Consider the following 26,107-nt stretch of genomic DNA (forward strand, 5'->3'; position numbering starts at 1 on the left):
CTGTGGGCGTGGGTGGATATAAAAAGTGCAGGTTACTTCAAGTCAAGCCAGCATCCCATACATACTGTATGTGACATGTTTCTGGCTGTGGACTTTTCTTTTGACGTCCCATCCCCTGCGTAAGTAACGTAGAATGAAACACATTTATTGAACAGCATTGAAAAAAGTTAAATAAACACATTTTGTCACTCCTGTGTTCCCATGATGCCTCAGTGGGATTTAAACAGGAAGTATCTTTGTTACCTTTATATTTACATGCGTTAAAACTATGCCGAATTAGCCGTCCGAAGTTACTATTTGCAATGTTGTCATGCATGTACAGAAAACTGCTCGCGGCTGACTCTGGTACTGCTCTTAACTTAAAAACATGCCAATTCCAAGGCAAGCTCTGCTGTTATAAGGAACATTTTTTCTCTGAAATTTGACCTGATGATAATGATACCATCAAAAGTGTAAGTCACACAGAATCTATATAATATATATATATATATATATATATATATATATATATATATATATATATATATATATATATATATATATAATATATATATATATATATATATATATATGTTCAGCTGCATGGTTGCACACTATTATGTACCATCTTGGTACATTTTGATTTGGTTGCTATGGTTTTCGTGCATATTCTTCCATTTTTTATTTATATCACGGATCTGCTGAAGAATTGATTTTTTTTTCGGTCTGAAGGCTTCTTATCTTTTTTATGATTCATGTTTTTTTTTCTTTAAGACCTCAAACTAATTACGAGTCCCTGACCAGACTCTGTGTGAGGATAAGGGCTATTGTGCAAATGAAGTCGGTTGCTGTACCACCATCTATTGCATTGTACAAATCAAAAAGCAAAGAAGAGTGGGACCAGGAAATATGCTTTCAAGATGTGTTAATAACTTGACAGATTGAGAACTTTAAGGCTCATTTTCACCTCCATTAAAGGTGTTCATGTGTTACCTTTTTATAAGAGCTGTCAGGCCAAATATGAGTAATGATGTTGGCGAGTTGAACGTCATCGCAACCAGCATGAATGACAGACAAAGATGGGGAAATAATATTAGTAGAAAATGAAGCTTCCTTTGAAGTTTTCTCCACTTAAATGGTTTGTTCTCCTTTTTGTCACGGCGCTAATGAGATTCTTTGTGAGCACGCCGTGATAATGATGAGTGTGAGCGTCAGTCTCCCTCCATCTACTAATAACCTCCTTTGATCGCTGCGTGTTGATCCTTGTGCGGTTCATCCAAAAAAAAAAAAAATAATAATAATTGCGTCAGTGAGAGTGTACTTCTGAGACATTCTCTTGAGTGTGTCTTGTGCATTCGGCACACACACACTCACACAGCGCAAGAGCAACACAAGACATGGACGTCAGAAATTGATGAATACTTCCCAACTCTGCTGTTATGCTCTCATTAGGCATTGTGAGCTTGCAGAGATTTCAAGGTTTAAACGGACCTAATGAGTGTAGATTATAAGATTTAGCAACAGCGTTGTAAATATTAGATGAGCGCCGAAAGAACACATTGATTTTCTGCTGATCTGAAATAGTTTGACCCACTGTGGTGTACTGCCACACTGAGACTTAAATCTCCTCTTTGTATGCATCGCCAGGCTAACTTACAAGAGAGACCTTTTATGCTGCAATCAAATATTCATGTGGTAATGGTTTGGATGACAAAGCCTCTTTCTTTCTGCAAAGTTAATGGCACATTTGTCTGTTCGCCGGCCTCTGTTGCATGAAAATCAGACAAGCTGTAGAAAGTTAAGGGGACATATTGCGAAACAGGGCAATGACGCTCCGAAATGCCTGGTTTACAATGACGACTTGATGGGAACAATATTATGAGAGGGACCTCAGCAGAGCTCGGTAAACAACGCCGCACGTCCTTGTCTGGACAAAGCCGCAGGGTGTTCAGTGCCGGTGGGTGATGACTGTGGTTTGAATCAAAACTTCAGCGGCTCCCTGTGTCCGTGTCGGGGCGCTGTCATCAAATGTCAGCGTCCTCTCGAGTGAAGTGGCTGTCTGGTTCAGATCGAAGCTCTGTAGGGGTTTGTTTTGGACTAATCTGGGCTCACTGTGAGTGGCACTTCACAGTGCATCTGCCTATGATTGAGATTTGTGAGCAAGTGTTTTGAGTAACTGCATGAATTGGATTGAAGAACAATTCACTGCAAATTGCTTCTTTATTACCCCCAGTTGGCTTGAAAGCTGGTTTAGAAAAAGTCTGGCAGCTTTGAGTTTGGATTCATGGTGTATCTTGGCAGTTGTGATGACAAACCATCGCAACTGCTGTCAGTGTTGTTCCTGGAACATCACATTTGTAGGCGTTATTGATAACAATCAGCCACTAAATGCAACATTCCCTCTGCTCCAGACCATTGCATTCACGTCACAACACCGCTGCTGTTTGAATCATCTGCCCCCTCAAGTGGCTGCCAGTTTGTTGCACTTGCCAACGTTGAAGTAGAAGCCAGGAACTGGTAACTGCTAAGACAGTAATCAGCTGGACCAGTTTGAGCAGGAAGAGACTTTGACTAATTCTGCACCTTTCCACAAGCTCTGTAGATGCATTATGTTTTTTAAAATAATTTTTCTATCAAAATGACCTTTTAAGGTTGCTGCAGGAACATAATTTTAATTTATGAAACAGTGACAAAAACTGCATCAGGTGTATTAAACTGTATTTTTGCACAAACATCGAAACAACATGTCAACAGATAGAAGTTGGACAGTACTGTGTACAACAAGCAGCCATCTTGGATTTTAGGGTCGGGGTTGGTGAGGTTTTTCTGACTTTCCGAGTCGGAAATCCAACTTCAGAGTGCATTCAAAGTGGAAATTGCATGCTGGGAAATTCCAACTTCCCATTTCAAATGGAACACACCGTTATTATACTGTTCATGTATTATTTTTGTTATTTGTCTGGTTAGGTTTAGGGAACTTAAAGACTTGGTTGGGTTCAGGAACAGATCGTCTGGGTTAAAATGCAATCTTCACAGTGTTAAACACCTATAAGATCCATCCTTTTCTCTGAGTTGCCATCCTGTGACCTATCAAAAAACATGACTGGTCAGTTTCCATGGAGCTCCTGGAGCAACAGTCAATTAGGAAGGAGTCTGTAGGAACAACACAATCAGATTGTGCTGGATTCTCACAGTGACAATGGGTTCCACAAATCAAAAAACAAAACAAAACAAAAAAAGAAAAAACACATCAAGACAATATATAGAAAGGTTATCAGCTTCTCATGCACCATTACCCACCATATGTTCCAAACAGCGCTTTCATAAGAGAAGAGAGCTGATATTTGGAGCTAATGTATGAATAGCTGCTGGCTTGAGCTCAATATGTTGTGGAGAAACAAACAATCTGACTGGAACATACTGAACACACAGATCAACAGAGGATTAACGCATTATGCTAAACCATGAAGCTGTTTTTGTTTTTTTTTGTTGTTTTTTTTTTTTGCAGGATTTGCTCAGGTTTTTATCACTCACATTTCTCATCTTCTGTCTTCTGACTCGATGCCGTCTATATACTAATAATACTGTTGTTTACACTGAGACATGTTTCAAGACATATTAGAATACTTTGTGGGGGGAAACAGAAAATAATATTCATTGTTTTCATCAGCGTATAATCACCTGAAGCTAAGAATAGTTGTGTTTTTTAATTACCTTTCACTGAGTTTGTATATGTACAGATGGAGTGAGAGTTCACCATGTTTCCTGAGATATTTTAATACTTGGTTGACATTTGAATCCATTTTGAATTTGCAGCTACAGGTGATGTTGGTAGAGACCTTTTGTACCCATTTTTGGATGGTTTATACAGAAACATTTAAGTGTGTTATAGTTGCTAACCAACAGCATTCTTTGTTGATTTCAATTTTTCTTTTTCGAAAAAGGCAGAGAGAAAACTGTGGGGACATCTGTGTATCTCAGATTTGTATTTTGGTCAGGGTGGAGAAGTCAGTCCTTTTAAGCCCCACAAAACTGGGTTAGAAATCTCAAGTTAATCATGAATTGCTAAATAGTAACCAAAGTTAACATTTTGCAAAAATTATACACACAACCTTAGGTAATTTTTTCATTATATATCACTCAGAAACACAGCTACTCTGCTCCATCAGGACTGTGTTGGTGTGTTATGATCATTTGGTTCGTGTTTGGCAGCGTAGGCAAACAACTGTCATCAGATTTGGATTCAAATGAGCAGCGTGCTAGAAGAAATCACAAATACTGAAATGTCTCACAGATTAACCCTAACTGCTCTAATACTGGCAGAAAACCTTCAGTCTATGCAGGAATCTGATGCCTTGAGGGCCCTTTAGGAAAAAATTGTGTTAAACCTGTTTAATAAGAAACCAGCGGGACAGCAACCTCCATCGTCACGTAGTTATTTATATTTAATAAAAGCCCCATTATCCGCCTGTTATGTTGGAAAATCGCCAGCCCCGAGTGTGAGCATGTGCGTACATGCGTGTATTAAAAGTGTTAAGTCCGGCCGCTGACTGTGCTGCGGCAGATAAGGGCAGAATTAGCGAAGGGCCGACAGCTGTAAAGGCCAGCTGATGAAAACTGCCGAGAGGTGATAAGACGGTGACCTCAGATGGGCCGAATCAAACAGATAGAGTGCCGGGGGAGGGCCGCCGATGCTGAACGCTCCCCCGATGATAAGAGAATGCATGATTCATTGTCGGAACGCCGCTGCCAGGAAATGGAAAAGATGAGACACATCCTACAGGTTTTGATGCTCGATCAGACAGAACACGAAGGCCGTATGATGGAGAGATTTTCTGTAGGATTTCGTCTTTATGTATGTTCACGTTATCTTTTGCTGTTCGCCTGGATTCATACGTTGTCATATTATTGCACTGGCAATATGGAACTTTTTTTTTTTTTTTTTAATCTCCTCCGTACTGTGAACTATGTACACAGTTGTCATCTGAAAGCTAATCCACTACCTCTGTTTGCTCTAGGAATCTATTTCCCCTCTGATCCCCCTCGCACAGCTGCAGCCTGAGCATCTAGGGTATAATACACACAATTGGCTGGAAGCCTCAGAACAACGCCATTATGCTCTCCCTCTCCCACTTTGGCACCAATGGCTAGTAATTATTGCTCTCCTGCTGTAGCTTTGAATCCATTTGATGGAAAGGGTAAGAGTAGGAGTGGGAGGTGGACTTCCTGTCTCAGCAGTGTGACTGAGTCAACTTGCAAAACTCTGGCAGATTATTCCTTCTCAAACCTACACTTGGCTTCAATTGCCGAGGCGATTTTTCTTCCCTTGATTACGGTATCACAGCTGCCTAATGGCGTTTTCATAATTACGTCGATGATGAGTTGTCGTTGTCAGGGCAATCGAGGAAGAAGTATTTCCAGCCAGGCTCCCGAAAAAGTAGTTTGTCTGCCTCGTGTGTCACAACGGGAAAGTATTTTTTTCTCTCTGATGTAAATGGACGTCGTATTTTCGGTGGATGGATTACGAGACGACGTGCCAGCGGGCTCAGGCCACACCTGCTGCGTAGGACCAAGACACTGAGACTGAAGGAGACCAGAACGACGACAAAATGTGTCTTTCAGTGACAATTTGCATCTGTTTCCAGTCAGTTTGCTCTATTTGTAGTTGTTTATTATTCTGAAACATTTTCAGTCTCTGTGTAGTTGTTTTGATATTTCTAGGTCTTTGTGAGTCTCTTTACATTTATTCTGCATCAGTTTACAGATGTTTTGTCCCTTTTTAAGTCATTTTGGTAGTTGATGTGAGTCTCCTCAGTCATCGTTTGTGTCTGTAGTTATTTTGCATCACATTGGAGTTATTTTTGTTATTGTTTATCATCTTCATAGTTCGATCATATTGAGTCTCTTTGGAGTAATTTTGAATCTGTTTGCAGTCATTTTAGGTTCGTAGTTTTCTTTGTAGTGGTCCTGAGTCTCTCCTTAGGTGATGTTGTGTCTTTGGAGTCATTTTGTGTCTCTTGGTAGCCATTTTACGTATCTTTGTAGTTGTCTTGAGTTTCTTTGTAGTCATTTCGTGTCTCTTTGTAGTTGTGCTGAGTCTATTTGGTATTTATTTGCCATCTCTGCATTTGATTGACTTTCCAACAAGTAATTTTAACAAACCCCTTCATACTGGTGCTTTTCAGACCAGATGCTGCTTGTGACCTCGTACCTCCCCGTTGAACGAAATCAGCTTCTCGCCCCCGCTGCACTCCCATTGAATTTGCAAGATGAGTTATCAGCCGAGGCGTTAAAGCAGGATTTATCTTAACATTAATTCCACTCTAAGAACTGAGGCTAAAAACTGATGCTGATACTCACAGACGTTTGTGTTTCATTCGTTGTTTGCAGACCGAATCATTCTGTGCCGGAGAGAAAGCTGTGATTTAATGAAAAACACGGCAGCATCAGATCTCAAACATTCATGTGATGAATAATACACAAGAACAGTCTAATCTTCTCCTTCGTCTCCCCAGCCATTATTCTCTATTGTCGGAGGAAAGCATTTATCTGAAGGCTTGTCTGTCCTCCCCAGATGCCTCCATCTTCTCTCCAACAGCTTGTATTTCAGCCGAGCACGGCGTGATGGAGTCTCACAGGTCCTCATTGACACTTTGATCAACAGACCATGCGCTGTTTTGATTTCCCTTTGATTTGACAGTCTGGGTGCACCGTGTCCCCCCCAGAAGCTCACCTTGCTCGCTGACACGAGCTGCGCATTGGTATTTCCAGGTTGTCATTCTCGGCTGACGGCTGGCAGAGTTGTCCAAATGCAGCTGAAGTTGTCATTTTTAGTTTTCAAATAGTAGTTTCTGATTTATGACCGTCGTTTTTTTTTGTTTTTTTTTTCCTCTTTCTCCCTCTGGAAGCTCAGACCTGCCAGACTGTGATGTGTGAACCACATTCTGGTGTGTCATTCTGTCAGCAGCCCAGACACACACACACAGCAGGAAGTGGCAGAAAAAAAAAATGCTTCTGACTAATTGTTGGTTTATTCAGCCAGGGGTGGATTTTTACACTTTTCAACCAAAACGTACCTGAAAATATAAATTTTCTGGCCCTTTTACAAAGATTATGTATATTATATTGTGTTGTTAAGAACAGGAATGTGTGCTCTGTATTCATGCTTGAATCCATTAAGATAAACAATGACTCAGAATATGATCTGCCACTGATTTGCTATAGATGCACAATTTCCTTCGACCTGGTTCAAGTCCAGTAAACTACACATATGTTCAGATGCAGATACTGTGTGCAATTGTGTCGACAAATTATCGGCCTGGTCCATTATCGGATTATCAAAATCAGTGTTTTTCCGTTGTTTTTGTCTGTTTTTCTGTAATGTCAAACCATCCTAAAACTTCAGTCGAATACGGGGCCAAAGTAAATTCGAATGGTGTTCTTTTCTGAAAGGTTATAAGTTGATTTTATTTCATATTTTTTCTGCCCCAAGCTGTCAGAAGAGGTGCTTCTGGCATTAATCTATAGGAGTTTGAACACACTGAATTATTTATTTATTTTTCTCGCCTAAAGTTTTTGAAATCGCAAAAAAGAAAAAAAAAAACAAAACAAGCCAGCAGATGAGCTGCAGCTGCCCCATCATGTAGACTTATATGTTCGAATCAGATAACTATGTCACTGAAAATGAACATTGATAATGAACACTGATTAACATAACATGTTCTGCTTCGGCTCTGATGTGGCCTGTAATCTGCAATGTAAGAGGAACAAGCAAAACTAACTAGTAACTAAAATGTTTTGGTTGAAGTGGAAGTTTGAAGTAGCAGAAAATGGAAATATTCAGGTGAAGGTCAAAAACTTTACTTAAGTGTTGTTCTGCTGTCATCTACTTTAAAGCTACAGCAAACAATTTATTAACTACACCTCTGTGTACAACTTGAGTCCATGAACAAATGTTTTTTTTTCCAGTTTGGTGTAAAAGCACTCGACTGGTCTGCACAGAGACCTTGACTTCAACCCCATCGAGCTCCTGTTTGAATATATATATATATATATACATATACATATACATACACACACACATATATATATGGTCTATGGGCCTTATGTGTAACCATAAACTACCTTTATCCAAACTGAAAACTCTCCCTGTGATCTCGCTCCATTCGTCATTTCTTATCTGGCTTTCATTCTCCTCTTTTCTTCTGCCTCTCCTGATGTCACACTTTGTTCCTCGTCCTCAGCTGGCTCACCCTGCGCTCCGCAGAGCCCCGGCCTGCCAGGCCCCGGTACTTTGTTGAAGACTGCATTTTCTCTCGAGTCTTTTTTTCAAGTAAATTAATTAGGCAGGTTTTTCGCCCTGGCCGGGCGGAAGTCCTTCGGCAGCTCACGTCTCTTGCTGGGGGAACAGTGGAAGGTCAAGTCATTCACCCCGGGCTATCGAGCAGCTGGCCTGTTGCTTGATAGGAGGACGATTGCTGCCAGAGAGAGAGAGAGAGACAGAACTGAGCTCCTGGCAGTCGGAGCCGCCACCTCCCCTGTGCTCGCCTCTGCTGCAATCAAAGCAGGTCATTATTTTCAATTATATCGGGCGACTTTACAGCAATTAATCATCAGAGCAAACGTGACTTCACACAGATCGTATCCATCAGTCTGGAGCAGCAGGTGTGACAAGTTCTACAATCATGTGTAAAGCTCTAGTTAACGCAAGGTCGGAAAATGGTTCGACGCGGTGGTCAACCTTGCGAAACAACACAGATAATGTCAGAGTTCACTCTCAAACTTTTAAAGGAGCGATGTGCTGTCAGGTATTTTTGCTGGGAATGAAAAGAACAAGGCTGAAACTAATGATTACTTTCATTATCGATTAATCTGCCAATTACTTTCACAGTCAATCGTAGTTTGATTTAAAGATGTCAAACAAATGAAGTCCTTCACTGTTAATGTTCTGATAGAAGGTTAAAAAGGTCAAAGGCTGCACCAAGAGAAGCTCCTCTCTCCCACAGCAAACACTGCCCCTCAAACGCCTCGCCAGTAGTTCCGCCTCTAATCACATGATTTAGCGACATCACGGCGTTAACATGTCACACATTTGCGTAATTCAACACCGCGTGGCTTGTTTGGCAAGTAAGAACTGATTTTAGCACGGCTGCTCTGTTGTTGTTCACGAGCTGGACTCAGGTGTGTGTGAGCCGACCAATCAGAGGATAGTGGGTATTTGCGACAGGGGGGTCCTTAAAGAGACAGGAGCTAAAACTCGACTGAGTATACGGAGCTGCAACAGAATGAGAAGAAACAGGTTTTTTGAGCTTTAAAGCTTGTAAACCTGTTCTAGTAGTGACCCAGAATAATATCATTAAGTATAATACGTCCTCTTTATATGTATTCCACTCCTCTTCCCGGAATATGAAGTTTATTTACTTTATTTTTCAAGGGAACCTTAATGATTCTCTGTAATTCTCTGTGTGCATTTTTTTTTCATTCCGCTGTTCAGTTCAGGGTCTTCAGTGCACAACGTCCACAGCACAACAAATGTTCTTTTGAATTTGGCTGTGCACATAAATACTGTGTATATGCACTTCAACTCCATTGAATCAATTCAGGGGGAAAAAAAAAAAAAAAAAAAATCATGTTTTGAAATCCACGTTGTTGCTGATATGCGGGGAGCTTTGACATTGAGTCAGAGAAGCCCGATTGAAAGGTGATGATTTGGATAACGCATCGCGGCTGTCGAGGTTATTTGGTTCGTCTTTGTCAGAACCCGCCCTCTCCGTGCCCAGCTTGCTTATCTCCTGTCTTAGGAGACGAGAAGTTTTAATGAGTTACTTTATTGCCCGCTTCGAAGGAAGTATCCCCCTGCTGGCAATCTCACCTTTAATATTTCAAATCGGCCTCGCACAAAAGGAATACTCCGCGGGTGTAAGCCACGTATCTGGAATACTTTAACTTCTATAATTAGCTCCTAAATCAGCTTGTGATCTGGACTGATTCGTGCCATCTTCAAAGCTCCAGACGAAGTCATTGACTTTTAAATTTAAGGCTATGGATCTGTTTTGACTCTTCTTCGCCTTCGGGATTGCAGACAGAAAACACGGTTGCCAGATTTGCTTTCAGATCCTTACTTGCTTCCCAAAGCTTTGTTTTTCCTCTGCTGCATTGTTTTGAAGCGAAACAACCAGACACATGCGGTATATATCACGGCGAGAGTTGGCTCTTTGTTTGTTGCACTCCTCGGAGGAGGGAGGGGGATGTGTCAGGTAGAATATGGGTCCCGGTGCCAATAAAAGAAGATCCAATTACAGTGTATATATCAGCTCCCAGGCTTCAGGATCCACAGTTGCACACTTTTTTTTTTTATCCGTCTCCCTACAGTGCTGGGAAACACCACGCATACGTCAAACACCTCCTCAGCAAGGCGTATGTCCGTTAAAGTGCCAGTATTGAAATTCCCCCCCAGCGGCGCCGCCTGTCCTCACCTGTCAGAGCTTCTTAACCCGTAACCGTCCATTCTTCTCCTTGCTGGGTTAGAAAGGCAGCCCGCCGACTTCTGTATCTCGTCGCCACTGTGCTCCACCGGCCCTATCAGGGAAAAAACCCAAGGGCATGGCTAACATGGCATAGAGACTGGGGCAGTGACAAATTCACAACAAAGCTTTTTTTTTTTTTTTTTTTTTTCTGTGAGGAATGAAACTACCATGGAGGTTGAAGGAATGAGAAGGCGAGGGGGAGGGGAGCGAGAGGGAGACCTGGTGTGATGAAAGGACATGTGGCCCGCTGTGACAAATGTTCCCCCAACTTCTGATTCATCACGGTCGGGAGACTGCGAGAGCGACGCGCAGCAGCTCCGGATGAACCGGTGCAGTCGCGGATAATACAGACGCATCCTGGTCGTGTTCCGCTTTGCTTCTCACGTATTCATTCATTTTATTTATTCGAGCCTCAAATTCAAGCTCATTCGGGTCACAATGAGGCTGTTTTAACCTTGATCGCTCTGAAACCACGGAGCTCATGACTCACACCAGAGAAACTGAGCTTATGTCTTAATACCGCCGTGGAATAAAACAAAACAAAACATTTGGAGTCGCACAGTTTCTATTTCTCACTCAGGCGGAGGAGCCAAAACCGCTGAACCGCACAGTTTGGTGGCTTACAGCTCGCTGAAGGAGCTCTAATGGAGCACAGAGCCGTAACACCAGAGCGGCTGCGTCTAATGAAGAGGCAGGTTGTGCATCGTCTTCGTTCACGCTCGTCCGAGCAGCATTATGTTTTGTTTTTTTGTTGTTGTTTATTCATCGCAGACGTTAAACAATCTAGAGGGCCGTGATACGAGCAAAATGCTTCATCCTTTCTACTTAAATGAACTCCCATTAGCATCCACAAAGTGAATGCGTTATACTGTTTTTTCTCACACATGCAGTGGTTATTCCCCAAATTGGTGGCGTCACCCTTTAAATACAGTTGAAAGAAACTCATGCTCAGTGACTGAATTGTTGGAAACGCAGTCCAGCTGCCCCAGAACATGACCAGTCTGGGTCGGCCCTATGTTGCCACATTTGTAAGATTTTTTTTTTCTAAAATTAGACCCTGTGTTCCCACATTTCCTTGGGTAAGGGTTAGCCCAACCCCGAGGAAATGTGGGAGCACAGGGGCTAATTTTGGGAGAAAAAAAAAAGTCTTAGAAATGTGGGAACATAGACACGCTCCCAACCAGTCAACCTGTGTAAAAAATGCTAGTTATTTCTAATTCAACATATGATCCTGGACATGAATGTGGACACAGATGTTTGCAGTTACTGTGGCTGATTAAACCCACAAGGCACCGACAAGAATGATTTTCTTTTTTTTTGAAAGATTTTAAATGAGAAGTTGTGCGAACAAGTAGTGAGTAACTCTTTTATAACTTTGTGCAGAATAACAACTTTCAGATGTTTTTAATGGAAATCAAACAAGGCCACAGTTATTAAGTTTACTTTTGACTGTTGAACTTTGAATCCCTTTTTTTTAAAGAAATCGTCCAGACTTCACTGTCAGAGCCCTTCACCAAGGCCATAAACCATTATTTACACGGACAAATCAGGACAAATAATAGTCTGTTTCTTCAGTAGCTGACAGGGGAAGAGCACGAATGGTGACACGCAGTCTTAAAAGATTTAACGCCTCCAACAAGAATGTCGCCTCAGGTTACCTGCAGTTTGAATGGATCCTCTTTGGAAAAGTTTTCTAAACTTGAACAATGTCTGAAACTTAGTCGTGTTGACGAAACGAAACAAGTCAATCCTATTGTACATGCTCGCCATTACAGCACTGATCATGACTAATGGTTTAATTGATTTTTTTTTTAACATGAGCTCTTATGGGAAGTGACTCACTTGTGGAGCTGCAGCCTCAAGTGGCCATTCGAGGAATTGCACGATGTCCATCTTATTACGCTTTAGTCGAACTTAGGTGGTTAATTTGGGGAAAGTGCGCAACTAATCACTCTACAGAGGCAGTAATATTGTAAAGTAACTTAATAATTTAAAATGAAAATATCTACTTACATATAATACGTAACATTTTGGAAGTTAGTTACCCAGCTCTGATGTTTTCTTTATATTGAGGCCATAAAAGTTGCTCTTTTTTGGCGCCCTCTTGTCATCTTTCAGTATCGGCAATCATTCAGCTGGAGGTTTGGTGATGTGACATACATTTATAAGAAATACATAGTCAAGAAGCCTTGAAAAACACATATTTTACTCAGATAACTCTCCACTTCATTCCCACTCAAACCGTCCAACTCCTCGCCACTGTGAAGAACCCCTCATCCTCTCCACCCGTAACAATCTGTCCTATTAAAGAAGACTTCCTCGTGGCTTCAGTAAACGCCACCCTCTGCAAAGTCCCGTTGTTCTGGTATTTCTCTCTCCGGGTTCCCTGCTCTCGGTGAAAGTGGAGATCTGGACTCGGCTGTGAAACGCACCGTTGGAGCTGTCCATTAAGTGGTGCTGAAATCTATTTCGGCACTCTCTGGCTTTTGATGGCGGCTGGATCAGCATCGGGAGCCGTCCTCCCTGCCTTGGCGCTGAGATGTGTTACAGCGCGGCCGGGCCTTTTAGCGGGGGCCTCAAATGTGTTAGCAGGCGCCGTTTGGGAGTGTGCTATTATTCCGGAGAGTGTTAGGGCCCTCGACGGAGCGGCACAATGCCGAATCAGTCACTTGTCATCTTCGGGAAAAAAAGAGAAAGTGAGATTGTGATAGTATTTGTCACAGTTACTTTGAATGCTTTAAAAAAAAAAAAAAAAAAATCTCCCTGGCTTTGGATATGTGCTGCATACTAACTCATTTATCTCATCCATCTATGATATTTTTGGATTTTCTTTAATTGGCTTGAAGATTATTTCACAAAGCCGTTGTCAGACTTTTTTTTTTAAGCACATTTATGCAATGCAGAAGCACAAAGCACTGACTGTGGAGTGAGATCTTGAACAAACCCCATTTAATGCATGAAGCTTAGCTGTTGTCATGACAACGGAAGCCTTTTTGAAAAACACGATGATGTCCGCGCGACACCTGTTACCAATGTGTCATTAGCATTTATTAGATGGAACAAACGGGACTGAGAAGCGAGCGAAAAGAACAAACATATGAATAAAAAACAGACTTCAGACCTCCTGCAGCGTCTGAGTGCTGCAACTGAAACTTTAGCTTGTTTATACCCAGAAGTTCCTCAAATGCATGTTTAAAAAAAAAAAAAAAAAAAAACCTCAAAACTCAAGATGGAACTATTTGAAGAGCCTATTTTAAAAAGCGTCTGTCTGTATTTTCTCGGTTCAGTCTCCAGCAGGCAGGACTTACTGTAACACACACACAGTATGCTAATGAGCAAAAAAAAAAAAAGAAGCTGGAAACTCATTCAGCAGCAGAGACGTGCTCATCAGCCCCGGCGCTGCAGAAAGCGGGCCTGGTTGTGGATTCTGGCTCTGTTGACATTTCACGGCTGAGTGGTGTGAAGGCTGATGAGTCACACCTGGCGTAAAGTGCTGTAACGCTGCCGAGAGGAGAAACTGCATCCTGATGCATCCCCGTCTCTGTCAGGTTGACGGGTCCGAGCTGTATTTATGTAAGGACCTCATGGAGAGTGTTCGCAGGGAGGGGAGGGGAGGGAGAGAGATGGAAAAGCAATTACTTTTTTTTCCCAATATCCCGACGCTCGCCGTCATGTGTCAGATGAATAAGAGCAGAGAAATTGGGGCGCGCAGTCCTGCGACGCAGCGCCGCCTGGGAAGCAGAGTCTGGGAGTGTGAATCCTGGACCTTTTGGTCGTGCTCTGTGTCAACGCCGGAGTTATCACTTACCCATCCTCGACCTCTCTCCCGGGGGGCGATATTGGGTCTTATTTTTTGCAGACGAGCCTCTTCCATCACACACAATATGAGACTCGTCCGCATCAAAACGTGAGTTTACGAGGAAGCAGCCCACGAGGAAACGGATGCCTCCTTATAAAGTATTTAATCAAAACGAGTCACGGCGCGTTACGGCACGGCGCCGAACAACTCTTGTTTTTGAAACATCCCATTACACTCGTTCCCCCGGCCGTTTCCTGGCGCTGGGGGCTCGCTGCATTGAAGGGTTTGATATAGGAATTAATGTAACGCTGATAGATGGTTTTGGCCATATGCTATGACAGAATATGTTCTGGGAGAGCGGAGCTGGCTATAACTCAGAACATGTTTTTTTTTTTTTTTCTTTTGGATCCCATTCTCTCCACAAATGGGTGTACTGGGACACAGTTTATGGACGCGGCTGTGCGCATGCATGAGCTCAAAAACCAAGTAGTGAGCGTATTTTATACAGGGAGGCGCAGACACCGGAGAACAATGAAACACAATATACAGCAGTTGTTTGAAATAAAACATGGATTTAAAAGGCCAACCGGCTCGACCTCGCCGCGTATTCTGACTTCCTCGAGTTTGATCAAGAAAATGCTCCAGGTTTCCACGTCATGTGCATGATCCCACTCGTATCCGGTGGTGTTAACAGGGATTTAACGCTTTAGTTCTCCAAATATCTCAAATTTAAAAAAAAAAAAAAAAGCTGTACGGCCCGAGCACTCCGGTAAACAACTGTTTGCTTCACGTATACTAAAGAAAGCCTTTTTTAAAGAAAGACAGACTTCTTTGCTTTGCGCTTCCTGTCATTACACGGTGGACAAAGCAAACAGAATTTGAATTCAATCCGAGCGATTGCTTCATTCTTTCCTTTTCTCTGCTCATCCCTTCAATTTGAAAGTATCAGTACATTTCTCAGAGCTTCCACTCGATTGCCTCTCTTCGACTTCTGTGTTTTCTTATAAGCTGATGGAGGGGTATTCTAATAGGATGCACATAAAGTAGTTTATAAAGTATCAGCAACTCTTCTGGGTCGCTCAATCCACCTCGTCCCTGCGTTGGAGAAACCTATAACTGTCGCTCTACGTTCACAGGGTTAATTGGAGAGGCCTCTTTAACGAGAGCAATTATATTTATCTACGTGATCATCACCCGGTGGCCTTGAGCTTGTTTCCAGTAATCACACGACTACAATCAGTGCCAAAACAATGCTTTAAGATTATGGCATGTATTGACTGCGCTGAGGTTTTAATTAGGCACAAGCACTACTAGTTCATTGGGTTGGCAGCTAGCTCGGCATTAGCGCTGAAGTGATGAAGCAGGAGCGAGTGGATATTGCTCCATCTGTTCGGGCAGGTTGGCACCGTCAGCCGGTTAATTCTTGACTTTCCAGGAATGTGTATTTAAACAGAGCCGCCCTCCCGGGAGCATTCATCACCGCCGCCTCTCGTCGATTTGTCACCATCAGAGACACGAGGTTTGTGCGCCCGCTCCGCAAAAAACACGGCCACAATAAGGTGGTTATTGTGTTCTCGGCTGCCGCGGCCCGACCACACAGCATCCGTCATCAGCCAATAGGGCTTTGGCCCAGAGTGGCCGTCATTGTTTTGGGGCTGATTGATTGGCTGTTGAGAAGTCGTTTCGGTTTCATAAATCATCCAGGAGATGGTAAACACAGGCCAGAGTTTTTTGTCAGAGGAGGCCGCTAATATAGTTTGGAGCCACAAGTGGATGGTGCTGCGAGCGCCGGGTGGGTTTTCATCCTTTTTCATACGTCAAAGGACGGCAACACAACCGTCAGGTGTAATGGCTTCACCTGGCAAAAGTCCAAAAGCAGAGATTTCTCCAAGGAAATCACTGTGGATCAATTGGTAATAGAACAAACCCTTTTCATTTGGGTTTTTTTTTAGCCACTATATTGGTGTGTCTTGAGGAATATCGGTTTGTCTTTTGATTTGTTGGTTCGGACTGAGTGTAAACCCTCCATGATGCCACCTTAGACTATAGTTTGCCATCATGGCCGTAGCCATCTTGTTTTTTGTGGCGCCAGAAGTGACCAGGTGAGGCTGGGGAGCACCCAAGAATACAACTTGTATCCTCAAACACACCCTGCTTCATGGTCCGTCTTCCTCTAAATGGGACCATCATTTACTAAATGAACATCACACTGTATTGACGAAGACTTGAAATCATCGATTGATACCACAAACTCATCAGGAAACTGTTTACTGAGGTGATAAATCAAGTGAGAAATCGGGTCGTTTTTTTTTCATAAACTCACATAAAATTGGACTTCTGTTTGAAACCAGTTGAGGTTCTGCACTGGCTTCACTTTTCAAACCAGGAAACTTCATCCAATATAATATATGCTGTGGTCAGGACTGAAATATCTTAACTATTAAATGGCAAATACTCTGGCCACTAAAAATTAAACAAAAAGGGTCAGTGTGTTTGGTTTGTTTGTTCTGAGCAACTGTAGAAACCTACAGAGAACCCAAAAAACCCTAAATTGTAAGTTTCAGGCTTTTATACACACCTGAAAACATAATTATGAATATTTTACTACATTTCAACCTGAAAACTCCTCAATAAATCCCACACACTGGACTTCTAAGCTGCCATAGAAAACAAAAATGTCGCTCCAATTCAGCACTCACTTGTCTCGAGTAGAAAAACTAGTTATGTCTTTTATTGATACGGCTCGCTTTGCATTTGCAACACAGAGAAAGCGTTCCATCGGGGACTGTCAACAAAGGTTGATGCAAATGCAGAGAAATTGGAATGTCCGGCAGGTTGAGTGGGAGTAAATTACAAACCAAACGAACAAAGTACTATCTCATCCGAGTGTGTCCGACGGTGGATTTCTTTCCCCTTTCTGAAGGACGAGCCTCTCTCCTGCCCGTCGTGCTCCGCCGGTCACATGAAGCAAACGCCGCAGACGTTCACGTGGGATTTCAGGGTAATTGACTTCACCGAGCCTCCACCTGATTTTAATTAACCGCGCGGCACATTCGTTTGCAGACTCGCAATAGAAAAAGAGTCAGACCGGAGACTAAGGTAATAATTAACATTAAGTACATCTCAGAAGAAATCAAAGGAAGTCATTTCCTCGCAGTGTTTCAGCAGGAACGTGTTTCGTAGATGTAATTAACCGAACAGGCCCCGCGAAAAGAAACTTTGGTTCTTATCGCCCAACGCGGAAAAACATGAGAGGCTGTTTTTGCGGCAGTAAACCGGATATTCTGATTATTCTTCAAGATTTCGTTAACAGCTCCGACTGACTGACTGACTGAACTTCAGTCCTAACGAGTTCCACTTTACTGGAGCTGCTTCATAACTTTTTACAGCCGCTCATGTCTCCAACATAATTCAAACACTCTCAGTGTTATTACATCTGCTGCTCCTCTATGTAGAATTACATTTAATCCGGTTACATTACATTGAAGCCACTTAGTGTTTCAGTGTTACTAATGCATCAGTAGCAGCAGAGGATCTTATTACAGGAAGACATTCAAGCAACGTAGAAGTCGTTCTCGGCGGTGAAGTGTTGCAGCGGTTAGCATGATTGCTGGGGGTGGGGGTGGGTGGGGGGGAGGGGTAAAGTGCCCTCTTAGATGCCCGTGTGGTGATAAAACATGATGAAGTGCCGTCTGTGGTGGAATGTATCATGCACCACCTGCTCCACCTCATACATCTGGTGCCCCTTTACCGTTTGTGGCCCCCTGCCCCTCAAACACCCCGAGTCCACCCCTGCTGGATCTGGTTTTAAAGGGGAAGGGAACTCTCAGACTACACTCCACTCCGCTACATGACTAATAAACCACGGCTGAACTGTGCTAATGACCTTTCTGCACAGCTAAGTTTGTTTGCATTAAGGATATTTTTGGAGCATATTGGATCTCTGCTCGCCTTTTCCATTTGCACCAAAAGTTAATGTCCTTGAAATCGATGGTCTCTTGTCGTGACTGCCTTGATTTTCCCATGAATTAATCTAATAAATGTTAAAGAAAACATACAAAGCTCATTTCATCATGTTCTGCCAGCACAGGTTTACATACTCCAGTGCTCAAAAAACACATCTGTTTTCTCATAGTCTAGTCTAGTCATAGTCTGAGGAGGCGTTTGAGGGGCCGTGCTTTCTGTGGGAGAGAGGAGCGCCTGCTGACCTTTTTAACTTTGAAGACATTTTACGTGCACAAGAAGATAAAACACAGCGGAGGAAAGGAAGTGGCGTTGCACAAGCTGAAGTAAATGTAACGCCCAGACAATTTTCCTTTCCTTCTTCTGCTGAAGGATGTTAATTGTTCTCTTCTCTAAATGCTGCAGGGGGGGAAAAAAATAAAAATAAACCACATTCTGCCAGCGCCGCTTTAATTTCCACTTCTCCCAGTTGTAACGACGGCGGCGTCTCCGACTGATGAAGCGGGATGAGAGCTCGATGTGATGAAACGGAGCATCACCTTGAATTAAACATAAACAAACTGCGATTATCATCGATATTTTGTTTGTTTTATGTTTGAGGGGACTAGACCCCGTCATCAGTTCAGCATTAAAGTTCCAGCGCTTAATTTCTCTGTGCATTTTTAATTGATGCTCGCTCTGCAGCACATGATGTAGCCCCCCTCCACCTCCTCCACCCTTCCTCTCTCTCTCTCTCTCTCTCTCTCTCGCTCCATCGTGTGCGCACTGAATGGCTCACGCAGAGTCCCGCATCAAGCGTTTAAAGAAGAGATGCGCGCCTCTCCCGCTCCCTCTCCTTCTCTCTCTCTCCTGTCTCCTCCTCCTCCTCCTCCTCCTCTTCTCCTCTCTCGCCTCCACTGACAATCTTTCGCCTTCCCTCCTCCTGAGCGGCGCGTCCTTCCTCTCCACCACTTGTTATTTCACACCTTGGCCGCTGCAAACGAATCCTGTGTGCGCCGTGAATACACCGTCTCCTTCTTCCTCTTCTCCTTCTTCCGCTTCTTCTTCTTCTTCTTCTTCTTCTTCTTCTTCTTCTATCAGCCGGTTTTTCTGCTGCACCGGTGCATCTTATTTTTTTCTTCTTCTGTAATTGGCTTTTTTCGTTTTGTTGTTGTTGTTGGCTGGTGTGTTCCTCTCCTCGTCCTCCTGCCGGGGAAACATCAGTTTCTCCCCCCGAGCTGAAGGGGAAATCATGACCACGGCGAAGGAAGGCAACGCGCCGTCGAAAGCGGCTCAGCAGCAGCAGCAGCAGCAGCAGCAGGACCAGGTACCGAGCAGCTCCTCTCACTTCTCTGCATATTAATCTTGAAAATCAACCTGTGTCGCCCTCTCACGCCGAATTACCATCCGTCCGCATGCAGCGCTGCGGGGACTTTTTTCCTCCCCCGATGCTGCTGATGTCGGCTGCGCTCGTAATAATGAACGCTTTGCACTCGGGAGTCAGTTGGAAGTGGTCGCCGGGGGTTGTGATCTCCCTCCATTATAACGCAGTGATCGTTATTCAGCGACTTTACGCACGACGAGCGGGTTTTGCGTTTTTTCCTCCCCTCCCTCCTCACAGTCCGTCCCTGCGCGCGTCACCTTGCGAGAGAGCGAGGACGGCAACATTAGCCCCTAACTTGGATCAAGATGGGGCCCGAGAGATCATTTAAATCATCATGTCGTCCTCCTGCTGTGATTAAAACGCCTTTTTAAAAGAGCGTCTGACCCCTACGGAGAAAAAGAGGCTCCCTGCTGAGGTGTCTCCCCCGGCTGAGAACACTGTTGCATGTCAGTGTGCTGCTGCAGGGCGGCACTGCTCTGTGGTTCTGTTCTGCAGCCCCTCCATCAGTCATGTTGGGGGTGGGGGGGTGTTGTTGATGATGGAGCTTCTGTTGACCCACCTCCACAAAGGTGCAAGAGCCCAAATGATGGTGGAAACAATGATAATGGACCTCTCTCTGCATGCGCTGGCACCGTCCGGTTCTTAATACAGTTCACCTCGTCTCACAGCTGATAATGATGTCTTTATTTCGTGGATGTGATGTAAATGAAGCGCAACTTTTCAAACTTTTGGAAATGGTTGGCACTCGTTAACTGCATTAATGTGCAGTGGCGGCGGTTTTCGGTGTGTCATGACGTACAGGCGACGACGAGCTGTTCGTGTCTTCCGTCGCATCCGGCAGCAAACCTCGGATCAGATCGTGCGTCCGTCCAGGCCCCGGGTGTTCACTGGAATCATCGTGTCGCGCTCGTGCTGCCTACGTCTAATTAAAAATGCCTGTAAAGCGTCAGAGCCTCTCCAGATGAAGCTCCCGTTGAAGCGTCTCTCCTGTTGCATCTCAGCGCGGCGCAGGGCGGCTCTGCTCTGCGATTCTTGTTGCGGTCGGCCGGGTGATGATGGAGCGTCTGGTGACCAACCTCCACACAGGCACAAGAGCTGAGATGATGGAGGAGACGCTGGAGTTTAACATCGGAGTGCAAATATTTTAGGACCCCTCAGTTTGTATCATGCAGCAGCTTCATCCTGCAGCTGAGAGGTAGAAAACGTGTCACGATGACCTTTGAGTTTGGGAACAGCACCTGTGATATAAATGTCACATCGTCGTACCTACATACACACTCGAGGGCTCTTTTTTCCCAGCAGCATCACGAGGAAAATGCTCGTACTGATCCTAGTGACAGTTTTCATTGTGTCATAAAACACAGGTGACTTTGCAGCCGGGACATAAGCAGCAAATTAGCCCAAGTTGAACCCAATTGTGCGTCTGTAAAGGTCTGAGAATGAGCGACTGAGTGTTTTAAACCCTCGTGTCATGCTCGAACTTCTAATTAAAACACCTCTAAATCGCCTGACCTCTCCAGAAACGCTGGCGTCGAGCCGCCTCCCCCCTCTTGCATTTTTCAGCGGTGGCTCTGTTCTGTGATTATCTCTGCCTGCAGACCCCCTCCATCAGTCAGCGGGGTGATGATGGAGCGTCTGGTGACCCACCACCACAGAGGCGCAAGAGCAGGAAATGATGAAGTTTTAATTTGGAGTATTCATATTTCATTTTTTGAAAGCTGTGTTCCATCAGCGTGCTCCTTCTAATTAGATATTCCAACGTTGATACAGTTTTCTGAGGAAAGACACGTTTGGAGGGATCGTGCAGGCGCCGGGGATCCTTGAAAGTTTGTGGACTGAAAGAAAAATAAATCCAAATTATTAAAACCTTTGAAACTGACAATGAAGGACCTTCAGCATCGTGGAAAACGCTCTGATTGATTCCATTAAAGGTGCACTGTGTAGTTTTTAGCTGTAGTTTTCTTTTTTTAATGTCTAAACTGATTGAATAAACAAACTGACCTTGAACGACGACACAATTATATACAACTTCACTTTGTTTACATGTGGCGGACCCTGCCACCTCTGTAGCTTGAGATTATCAGACCTTGTTTTCCTCTGAGAGCAGCTCTTTATTCACTGACGAGAGACAAATATTTAATGAGCTTGTATGAAAAACCTCATTGATATTGTTGTTATTTGAATTTCTTCACCACGATGCCCCTTTAAAAACGGAAATTCCTTCAACGAGTCTTCACCGTGTTCCTCTCGTCTCCAGACCTTGAACTTCACCAGACGAGCCCTTGAAAGCCTCCGTCCTCCGGTCACGTTCAGTCCGCCGCCTGCACATGCGGGAGTGAGCTTTTTACATTTGTCGATTCTTCCCCTCTTTGTTTTTCCGAGCCGGTCGATCAACACGAGCTCTGACTCCAGACGGCATCTGTCACTGCCAGCCTCCACCTGTGTGCGTCGCACCTGTCTAAAGATGACGGAGAAGGTGAGAGGGACGCTCGGCTCGATCCTGCCAAGCAGACAATCTTCCCCCGCTGTGATTCAGCTGCAGGCTGTCAGTCACTCCAGCGGAAGGCGGCCAAAAGGTCCGCCGGTGCCGCCCTGCTTCATCTGCACAGCCACGACTGGCTGCTGTATGTAGATACAAGCATCAGTGTAAACAACTGATGGACCTGGAAGTTATATGATATAATGCTGACATGATCTGTGGATTCCTTAATACATGGAAACAATCATTTTGAGCTACGATGATGAATTAATTAGTTGTCAAGAATTACGTTAATCACCAACTACAGCCGTCTTTAGTTGATTTATTACATTTCTTGCTTCCCAAACCTGAACATATTCCCATTTATTTCTCCTCAGTGACAATAAACTGAATATTTTTGGATTGTGGGCGAAACAAGACATTTGACAGCATCATCTTGGGCGGTCGGGAAACACTGATCACCATTTTCTGACATCTTTTTACTCCAAACAATTGAAGTTTCAATCAAGAAATAACAAAGAATGAAAACAATATTTTGTCGCAGCCCTCATTGACTCCTTTATTAGTCGTTCTTCGAGCAAAACTGGCAATGAGTCTTCTCAAATGTGAGGATTTGCTGCTTTCTTTTCTGTTGTGGTCCTTCTAAACAGAATATCTTTGGGTTGTGACCATTGGTCGGAGTAAACAGGACATTTAAATCAGCCCAAACGTAGCTTCCTGCAGGAAAATAGTTGATTGGTGAGTCTCGTCGATCGCCAAATACTGAAGATTTGGGTCGGACACATTAGTATTTGGTGATCTGGAGATGAAACTCAACAGTCGACCGTCTTTCTCCCGGAAATTACATTCTGTTGCTTCACCTTGAGCTGTGATGGGCAGTTTGTCACTATCTATTAATCATTGAGTCCACAAATAAACAAAAGAGCGAAAAATGCCTCTCTTGGTTGCCAAGATCTGAAGGTGACGTCTTCCTCGTTCTCGCTTTGCCCGAACAATTTTATTCAACTGCATTTGAGGAGTCGGGTGATTGGTTTAAATGATACATTTTCTACAGTTAGTCAATAAATAATTTCAGTGATATACGGAGAAAGAAAAAAGTAACCATCACAGAATAAGTAATACTTTCCTGCAGCACTAATATTACATCTTCTGATACAAATTCAGCTTCAGCTTAATCGCTCACACTTTGATGAATCCTTCGTGGATCGTATGAGCTGCACTCTGTATTCGTAATCTTAATTGAATCACGTGAATTTGAAAATTAAAAAGTGAAATTTATAGTTACCACCTGCAGAAACCAACCCTTTTTTATATATTAAAAAAAAAAATAGTAATTACTGACTGGGTTGGGAGAGCCGCTGACGCTGGAACACCAGTAAATAGTAAATGGTGGCTGTCAGTGGATTTTTCCTGAGGCGTGAAGCTCCGGCAAAGTGAGAAATTGCTTCGAGCACATTAGGTTGTAAAATCAGCAACGTAACACAGTTACACATGCGTGCACACGGGCGCCACCGTTGCATCTGGTGTGTGCAGACACACACACACACACACACACACACACACACACACACACACACTAACGTACACGAGTGCTGTGATTACGCGAGGTCCTGCTGTGGCCTCCTGATTGATGGTCTGCTGGCAGGGCTTACGGGTCCGGGGACAGAGGACACAGATAGAGGGCAGCTCAGCAGAGATAGCAACAACAGCAAACAGCCCTCCAGTAATCAACTGGACCCGGCAGAGAAAGAGAGAGAGTCACACCACTAACCCTCATTACTGCAACAGGCTGGAGGTTCTGGAGATGTGAGAGGTCCAGGGATGCACTTAGAGAGGTGAGACACGTTAACACGACTAATTAAAAGTCTCGCAGCACTTCTTGGCTCTAAGAATACATCCATCTTTGACTAGTCGTATGTTGTATGAGAGAGTCGTGTGATTAGGAACCTGTAGATGTGATTCCACTGAAACCTAAAGGTGTTATATGTAACAACATAATATTTTGAAACCATCACATCCTCTCCAAAATGACACATATCGACGTACCCAACAGAGTGACTGTTGCAGCGCACCAGGTGCAGGTGGACCGTGCAGTTTGTTCAGGTGTAAGAACTAAAACTACTTGGTTAGGTTCAGGAGAACATCGCTGTTTGGGTAAAATCATGATGCTACTTCTGAATTATCTGTTGTCGGATATCGTGATGTAACTTTACCACGTCAGTAAGTTAGAAGAACTCACTGTTGGCTTCTGTTTGCACGGACAGCGGCCTCCTGAGATGCTCTTGTGGCGGTCGAACCCAAACATCCGCTAGAGGTCGCTGCCCAGCAAGACACATAATCATGGGTCGTAAAAAAACAATTTCAAAGTTGACCTTCGTGATGAGGACGGGCTGCTGCTATTTTATGTTAACCCAAATGTTTCCAACAATGTTCAAACCCAGAGAAATCCAAATTTTACACAAGCTCAAGGCGCGTTTAAACATGATGATCGAGAGAAAACACAAGATGATACATAACAAGAACTTTGCTGCCTCGTCGTGTCGGATGTATTTTCATTGTGGTTGTCTAACGGTGAAGACAACAACTCCCACAGTCCCTCGCTGCTTCACGTTATCGTCAGACTACTGTTTTGATCTCGAGCTGCAGAAATGACATATTGTGCTTTGATTCTGTGCATCTTGTGACTTTCCGGCAGGCAGTTTAACTATGTTGCATTACATATTTTAATTTTTTGAAGTTTCACACGTCTCGGTGACTCCTCACAGCCGTTTGTAGCCCAGTGCAGCTTTCAAGCAGGATCACAGCAGCCCGACATTTAATGGGGAAGACTTCAGTGGAGACGCCTCCGCTGATAATCGACCTTTTCTCACTGCCTCTTCCACTTTCTGTGCGAGACTCAGACAAAAAACCTCGGCGGGTGATGCATGCTAAAGGGAGAAGACTGCGAGAGCCGAGCTGAACGGCGAGGTCTGCCCTGTTAAAGTCCGTCTCGTACGTGCAGCGCAGTAAAGAACTTTGGACAGGTGGGGGGGGATTCAAAGCCAAAACCTCAGATCCGGCCATCAAGGCAGCTTGAGACGGAGCTGAGCGGAGCAGCCTGCGGGTGTTCCTGAGCAGAATAGAGCACCGGAAAGAAAGTATTGATCATAGACAAGGTAGAGCATCAGTGGGAGGGGAGCTTTATCACTTTGTAGTTTGTTTTTTTTGTGATATGTGAATATGCCGGGAAGAGCTGTAGAGGTTTAAGCTCGCTTACACTCTCACATGGCAGAGGATCATGCTTCATTATATGTCCAGAGAAATCACCGGGCTGTCTGAATCCTCATAGTGGAGCTAAAACCGACAAGGACTGCAGTGTAGGGGAGTTTGCTGTTTCAAAAAAAGAGCAAAATGGCATAAAATCCCTTAAAAACTCAAAAAACTGCAGTGTTTTTTTTTTTTTTTTTATCAGTTTCGTATTTATTTGTACTCATGTTTCTTCTAAGATACGAGTCCTCCTTAGTTACCTTGGTGTCCTACAGATATTAAGTGAGGTTTCCCGAGGTTGCGCGCTTGTCAAATATTTATAAAAATGTTGTTTATTTGAAACGCCGCCCGTCTGGTGCGAGCTGATAAATTCAAGCATAAAATTTGAAGAGGCTCACTTCAAAGTTAAAGCCAAAAGAGAGAGAAAAAAAAAAAAGAAAAATACTGGCAAGAAGAAGTCAGGTGGCAACATGCTCTCGTGAAATGGTGTGAAGTTTAAATATTGCGGCGTTGATTGTACTTGACATGAACATTTCAGTGTTTATGTGCATGCGTGTGTGTGTGTGTGTGTGTGTGTGTGTGTGTGTTACATCCCAAGCTGAGAAAACAAGTGTGGTTTTAATCAGCCATGTTTTGTTTCATTCACCTCGCTGTGGTGGAGCTGCTGCCTCAGTGGCCTGCTGATGAATAGCTCAAGTGATAAGTGCTCAAACAGATGTTAATTAAAGTAGCAACTTGCACGCAAAACACAG

At 43.7% G+C, this 26,107-nt stretch overlaps 1 protein-coding gene across 4 annotated transcripts in view; it reads left to right on the forward strand.

Moving 5' to 3' along the window:
• The window catches only part of LOC119008443 (dipeptidyl aminopeptidase-like protein 6), a 219,307-nt gene that overhangs the window by 107,306 nt on the left and 85,894 nt on the right, over window positions 1–26,107 (forward strand). The window contains exon 1 of one of the 4 annotated variants that reach the window (XM_037078755.1): window positions 19,120–19,573. The exons of the other annotated variants lie outside the window; for them this stretch is intronic. Within the exon in view, the coding sequence (XP_036934650.1) occupies window positions 19,499–19,573 (75 nt within the window). The 5' untranslated portion in view covers window positions 19,120–19,498. Of the gene's footprint in view, window positions 1–19,119; window positions 19,574–26,107 lie in introns of those variants that run through there. 4 annotated transcript variants of the gene reach the window in all.

The sequence above is a fragment of the Acanthopagrus latus genome, chromosome 19, assembly GCF_904848185.1.
Source record: "Acanthopagrus latus isolate v.2019 chromosome 19, fAcaLat1.1, whole genome shotgun sequence".
Taxonomy (NCBI): domain Eukaryota; kingdom Metazoa; phylum Chordata; class Actinopteri; order Spariformes; family Sparidae; genus Acanthopagrus; species Acanthopagrus latus.